At 51.6% G+C, this 6,808-nt stretch overlaps 1 protein-coding gene across 6 annotated transcripts; it reads right to left on the minus strand.

Annotated features, from left to right (window-relative positions):
- Positions 1 to 2,071: 2,071 nt before the first annotated feature.
- Positions 2,072 to 4,368, minus strand: LOC106536536 (basic salivary proline-rich protein 1). Of its 6 annotated transcripts, none has more exons than XM_014033838.1 (2): positions 3,998 to 4,368; positions 2,072 to 3,817 (listed from the first exon to the last, which is right to left on the minus strand). In XM_014033838.1, the coding sequence occupies exons 1-2, from the start codon at positions 4,191 to 4,193 to the stop codon at positions 2,937 to 2,939; spliced, it is 1,077 nt and encodes a 358-aa protein (XP_013889292.1). In that variant the 5' UTR covers positions 4,194 to 4,368; the 3' UTR covers positions 2,072 to 2,936. The 6 variants fall into 6 exon arrangements, with proteins under 6 accessions (XP_013889292.1, XP_013889289.1, XP_013889287.1 ...); XM_014033835.1 differs by having other exon boundaries at positions 2,075 to 4,064; positions 4,137 to 4,366; XM_014033833.1 differs by having other exon boundaries at positions 2,075 to 4,028; positions 4,065 to 4,366.
- Positions 4,369 to 6,808: the final 2,440 nt, after the last annotated feature.

Genomic DNA, 6,808 nt, shown 5'->3' on the forward strand with positions numbered 1-6,808 from the left:
ACCAGCAGGTCACAGGTGACTTTGTTGGTATTAATTCTCAACCTACGCAAGAATGATCATTCAGTGCTTGAAGCACCGCCTCTGGCGGTCAGTAGGGGTGAAGTAGAACCTTTATTGTGAAATCCTGACTTTATTTTGAAATTTGTGTCTTTCCTTCAGCGGTGCCGTGGAGGTGGACGAGCTTGTGGACAACATGGACGAGGCCATGGCTCCTGTGGAGGACCTGGACTTCTCTGATGAAGACAAATTGGATGATCTGGAGGACTTTGCTGAAAACGAGTCCATTAAAGAAGAGGAACTCTGCGATCTGGATCTCGTGTCCCGGGTCCAGTCAGAAACCACAGAGCCCGTCTCATCAGCCCCCCAGAGTTCAGTTTCTAAAGAGGACTTCCTGTCGGCCTGGCAGCTCAGGGTGGTCTTGTTTGCTCTGTGTGAGGGACTCCGCCGGGCCTCCAGGGTCTTCTCTACCAGAGCCCAGCTCATCAGGTCCTGGCTGCAGGAGGCTAGGAGACGTCAGGAGCTACAGGATCAGAGGGTCCAAGAGGTCCACGGCGGCGGGGCGGAGCAGATGGTGGCCTGGGTTCTGTTCATGCAGGAGCAGGACCTCCCGGTCTCTGAGACCAGCCTATTCAGCAAAGCCTCCATGTTGAAGAAGAAGGGGGTCTTCAGTGAGACCTTCAGGATCTCCTACAGCTGGGCCGTCAGCTTCCTGCTGCAGCACAAGCTGGGGGTACGCAGGGACCCCGCCCTCACCCGCGTCCTGCCCTCATCCCTGGAGGCCAAGGTCCAGTCCTTTAGAGACTTTACCCACAGAGTCTTCCATGTCCACCGGCTGCCGCGGAGCCACGTGGCCGCCATGGACGAGCTGTGTCTCTTTGTGGACATGAAGCTGGTTCAGGACAAGTCTTCCCGCTCAGACGCCCTGGAACTCATGGGGTCCTCCCCTCTGGTGACGGTCTACCTGGTGGTCCTGGCAGATGGGACCATGTTGCCGTCCCTGGCCCTGACGTCCCTGCAGCTGCCGGACCAGGTCCTGCCAGACTCTGTCTCACTGCAGGTCTGTCCTGTGGGCCTGTGCATCGAGGACAACCTGGAGCTCTGGACCAAAAAGGTTTGGCTGCAGCACCTGTCGGGTCCGGCTCTGCCCTCTAAGTCCATGCTGGTCCTGGACCGGCACCGGGAGCACCTGGGAGACCAGTTCCTGGGTTTCCTAAGCGGGTCCAGCTGCCTTCCAGCTGTGATCCCCGGAGGCTGCTCCTGGTGTCTGCAGCCCCTGCAGGTCTGCCTGAAGCCGGTCCTGCAGCGCTTCCTGCTGGTCCGCTGGTCCCAATTCACCTCCAGGAACCCCCCTGAGCTGGACGAGACAGACCCGGTCCAGCTCCAGACCAACGTGACCCGGCAGCTCCTGGACTGGGTGGCAGAAGCTCTGACTCACCTGAACAAGCTCCCACAAGTCTGGAAGCAGTCCTTCCACCTGACGGGTCTACTGCCGGTCCCCAGACTGGACTCTGAGGACAAAACAGAACAGAAACCAGAGGACGCTCAGGCAGAGCTCCTTAAGACTTTGACTCAGATCCTCCTGGGCCCTGAAGCAGCAGAGACCAAGTCCTCTGAGCTCCAAGAGTTGGAGGACACAGAGGACCAGGAGACATGTGAAGAACAGGACACTAAAGATGAAGGGATGCATGTGGAAGGACAGGACATGATGGACACAGAGGACAAGAATGGACAGGAAGAAAAACTAAAAGAAAAACAGAAAGCAGTGATGCTGAAAGACAGAGAGGACAGGAGAGAAGAGACCGAGACAAGACAGGAGGACAGTGAGGAGGACAGGGAGGAGACAGAGGAGGACAGGGAGGACGTGAGCAAAGAGAGGAGAGAGACCAGGATTGTGATCGGAAAAGAACTGGGGGACGAGTGGAAGCTAACGGTCAAGACTCAGACCCAAAGTGTCAGGGCTGAGGTCGAGGAGGACAGGAGGGACAATGAAGACGAGGACGACAAGAGGGACAATGAAGACGAGGACGACAAGAGGGACAATGAAGACGAGGAGGACAAGGAGGACAGGAGGGACAATGAAGACGAGGAGGACAAGGAGGACAGGAGGGACAATGAAGACGAGGAGGACAAGGAGGACAGGAGGGACAAGAGCTGAATCTGTTCCTGCAGAGACGTGTTTGAATGTTAGGACCTCATGGTTTACTGACACTACAGGACTGTGGATATTGTCCACGTAGAACTGTCCTGTCCTGGTGGTTTGGTTCTGTTTGAGTGGACAGTGGACCAGAACCTTCGATGAGACTTTTAAATCAGCTGTTGTTTTTACATAAATCAGTTTTTGTTTCATTGCAGCTCCAACTAGTGTCTGACTGAAGAACTGCAGCTGGTCCTGGTTGGACCATGTGTCCTGCAGGAACCAGACCTTGTTGGACCATGTGTCCTGCAGGAACCAGACCTTGTTGGACCATGTGTCCTGTAGGAACTGGACCTTGTTGGACTTCCATGTGTCCTGTAGGAACCGGACCATGTTGGACCATGAGTCCTGTAGGAACCGGACCTTGTTGGACTTCCATGTGTCCTGCAGGAACCAGACCTTGTTGGACCATGTGTCCTGTAGGAACCGGACCTTGTTGGACTTCCATGTGTCCTGTAGGAACCGGAACTTGTTGGACATTCATGTGTCCTGCAGGAACCGGACCTTGTTGGACCTCCATGTGTCCTGCAGGAACCGGACCTGTTGGACCTCCATGTGTCCTGCAGGAACCGGAACTTGTTGGACTTCCATGTGTCCTGCAGGAACCGGACCTTGTTGGACTTCCATGTGTCCTGCAGGAACCGGACCTTGTTGGACTTCCATGTGTCCTGCAGGAACCGGACCTTGTTGGACTTCCATATGTCCTGTAGGAACCGGACCTTGTTGGACCATCTGTCCTGTATTAACCGGACCTTGATTGACCACATGTCCTGTAGGAACCGGACCTTGTTGGACCATATGTCCTGTAGGAACCGGACCTTGTTGGACCATGTGTCCTGTAGGAACTGAACCTTGTTGGACCATGTGTCCTGTAGGAACTGAACCTTGTTGGACCATGTGTCCTGTAGGAACCGGACCTTGTTGGACTTCCAGGTGTCCTGTAGGAACCGGACCTTGTTAGACCATGTGTCCTGCAGGAACCAGACCTGGTTGGACCATGTGTCTTGCAGGAACCGGACCTTGTTGGATCTCCATGTGTCCTGCAAGAACCAGACATTTTTTGGACCATGTGTCCTGCAGGAACCGGACCTGGTTGGACCATATGTCTTGCAGGAACCGGACTTGGTTGGACCATGTGTCCTGTAGGAACCGGTCCTTGATGGACCTCAATGTGTCCTGTAGGAACCGGACCTTGTTGGACATTCATGTGTCCTGCAGGAACTGGACCTTGTTGGACTTTCATGTGTCCTGCAGGAACTGGGCCTTGATGGACCTCAATGTGTCCTGCAGGAACCTGACCTTGTTGGACATTCATGTGTCCTGCAGGAACCGGACCTTGTTGGACATTCATGTGTCCTGCAGGAACTGGGCCTTGTTGGACATTCATGTGTCCTGCAGGAACCGGGCCTTGTTGGACATTCATGTGTCCTGCAGGAACCGGACCTTGTTGGACATTCATGTGTCCTGCAGGAACCGGACCTTGTTGGACATTCATGTGTCCTGCAGGAACTGGGCCTTGTTGGATATTCATGTGTCCTGCAGGAACCGGGCCTTGTTGGACATTCATGTGTCCTGCAGGAACCGGGCCTTGTTGGACATTCATGTGTCCCGCAGGAACCGGACCTTGTTGGACATTCATGTGTCCTGCAGGAACTGGGCCTTGTTGGACATTCATGTGTCCTGCAGGAACTGGGCCTTGTTGGACATTCATGTGTCCTGCAGGAACTGGGCCTTGTTGGACATTCATGTGTCCTGTAGGAACCGGTCCTTGATAGACCTCAATGTGTCCTGCAGGAACCTGACCTTGTTGGACATTCATGTGTCCTGCAGGAACCTGACCTTGTTGGACATTCATGTGTCCCGCAGGAACCTGACCTTGTTGGACATTCATGTGTCCCGCAGGAACCGGGCCTTGTTGGACATTCATCTGTCCTGCAGGAACCGGACCTTGTTGGACATTCATGTGTCCCGCAGGAACCTGACCTGGTTGGACATTCATGTGTCCTGCAGGAACTGGGCCTTGTTGGACATTAGAAACGTTAGTTTAGTTTTTCTATTGTTAAAAACAAAAAGCTTCGTGTTTCTGTCGGCTGTAAAAATGTTGTTTTTTATAAACTGTTTTGTCAGTAATAAAGAATGTGTTCAACCAATCAGAGTCCAGCTTTACATGAAGGTGTGGGCGGAGCTTCATCATCGTTCATAACAACCATTTGATATAAAGTGAAAGTTTGAGGTTTTAATAAAATGTTCTGAGGTCCAGGTGTGGTCCTCGTCTTACCTGAGGTACAGGCTGAGGTCCAGGTGTGATCCTCGTCTTACCTGAAGTCAAGGTATGGTCCTCATCTTACCTGAAGTCCAGGTGTGCTCCTCGTCTTATCTGAAGTCAAGGTGTGGTCCTCATCTTACCCGAAGTCCAGATGTGGTCCTCATCTTACCTGAAGTCCAGATGTGGTCCTCATCTTACCTGAAGTCCAGGTGTTGTCCTCAACTTACCTAAGGTACAGGTGTGGTCCTCATCTTACCTGAAGTCCAGGTGTGCTCCTCATCTTACCTGAAGTCCAGGTGTGCTCCTCATCTTACCTGAAGTGCAGGTGTGGTCCTCGTCTTACCTGAAGTCCAGGTGTGGTCCTCATCTTACCTGAAGTCCAGGTGTTGTCCTCATCTTACCTCAGGTAAAGGTGTGGTCCTCATCTTACCTGAAGTCCAGGTGTGGTCCTCAACTTACCTAAGGTACAGGTGTGGTCCTCATCTTACCTAAAGTCCAAGTGTTGTCCTCATACCTGAAGTCCAGGTGTGGTCCTCATCTTACCTGAAGTCCAGGTGTTGTCCTCATCTTACCTCAGGTAAAGGTGTGGTCCTCATCTTACCCCAAGTCCAGGTGTGGTCCTCAACTTACCTAAGGTACAGGTGTGGTCCTCATCTTACCTGAAGTCCAGGTGCGGTCCTCATCTTACCTAAAGTCCAAGGGTTGTCCTCATACCTGAAGTCCAGGTGTGGTCCTCATCTCACCTGAAGTCCAGGTGTTGTCCTCATCTTACCTCAGGTACAGGTGTGGTCCTCATCTTACCTGAAGTCCAGTTGTGGTCCTCATCTTACCTGAAGTCCAGGTGTGGTCCTCATCTAATTGAAGTCCAGGTGTGGTCCTCATCTTACCTGAAGTCCAGGTGTTGTCCTCATCTTACCTGAAGTCCAGGTGTGATCCTCATCTTACCTGAAGTCCAGGTGTGATCCTCATCTTACCTGAAGTCCAGGTGTGATCCTCATCTTACCTGAAGTCCAGGTGTTGTCCTCATCTTACCTGAAGTCCAGGTGTGATCCTCATCTTACCTGAAGTCCAGGTGTTGTCCTCATCTTACCTGAAGTCCAGGTGTGGTCCTCATCTTACCTGAAGACCAGGTGTGGTCCTCATCTTACCTGAAGACCAGGTGTGGTCCTCATCTTACCTGAAGACCAGGTGTGGTCCTCATCTTAGGTACAGGTGTTGTTTTTGTCTAACCTGAATTTCAGGTGTTGTATATACAATACTCACAAAAAGTTGGGGATATTTGGCTTTTGGGTTAAATTTCAGGACGAGCCTAAAATGCATTTAAACCTTTGCAGGTGAACTTAATGTGACCTTCTCTAAGCTTTTGAATGCATCTATCCAACTGTTAAAGCTTTCAGTGCTTTTTGCACAAGTTGCTGTTTTCTAACGAGGAGCTTAACGGCAAAATTCACAGCAGGTGTTTGATCCTTGAATCGACCAATAAATGTCCTGGTTCAATTTGAGCTGGTGTTTAAACAGTCGTCCTCATCATGCTGTTCACATTTTGACATCATGAGACCAAGACGACGCCTAACAATGGATCAACAGTACCTTGCCATTGGGAGGCTTCAAACAGGACGTTCTCAGACGGATGTGGCCACTGAGCTTAGAGTGTCACAGAGTCAACAGCAGGTTGCAACAGAAACAGAGACTGGAGGAGTCACAGAAAGGTGTAGAAGTGGACGTCCTTTGACCACATCCCATGCTGATGACCGTTACATTGTGAACAATGCCCTGAGATACCGGATGATGAATGCCACTCAACTCCAGGCACGGTTAAGGGAGGTGAGAGGCACCCAAGTGTCACGTCAGACCATTCAAAACAGTTACATCAGCATGGTCTGCGTGCTAGACAACCTGTAAGGTACCTGACCACACCACCAGACACAGGTGTCATCGTCTTGCATGGGCCAGGGAGCATTCACTCTGGACGAAGGACCAGTGGGCCTCAGTGCTGTTCTCTGATGAAAGTAGATTCATGTTGAGCAGAAATGATGTTGGTCAGCGATGTTTGAGACATCAAGGAGAGCGCTATTCATCAGCCACTGTTGTCACCGGACCAGCTTTTGGTGGTGGAGGTGTTACAGTGTGGGCAGGTGTGTCCATTCGGTACAGAACTGTCCTACACTTAGTGAATGGTACAGTGACAAGCTCATACTACCTGAATAACATCATTAATCCAGTGGTTGTGCCCCTACATGAACAACACAGGCCTGATTTCATCTTCAAGGATGACAATGCTCCAGGTCGTCGAGGTCGCATCATCAGGGAACGGCTGTTGGAGACTCGTGTACATCAAAATATTATAT

This window comes from Austrofundulus limnaeus, unplaced genomic scaffold (assembly GCF_001266775.1).
Source record: "Austrofundulus limnaeus strain Quisiro unplaced genomic scaffold, Austrofundulus_limnaeus-1.0 Scaffold1864, whole genome shotgun sequence".
NCBI lineage: Eukaryota > Metazoa > Chordata > Actinopteri > Cyprinodontiformes > Rivulidae > Austrofundulus > Austrofundulus limnaeus.

Bases quoted from the DNA above. Each gene is read 5' to 3' on its own strand.
- LOC106536536 (XM_014033833.1), bottom strand. From the start codon at position 4,193: ATGAATGTCCAACCAGGTCAGGTTCCTGCGGGACACATGAATGTCCAA. The intron at 4,029-4,064 runs GTTCCTGCGGGA...CAACAAGGTCAG, and splicing joins TGAATGTCCAACAAGGTCAG to GTTCCTGCAGGACACATGAA.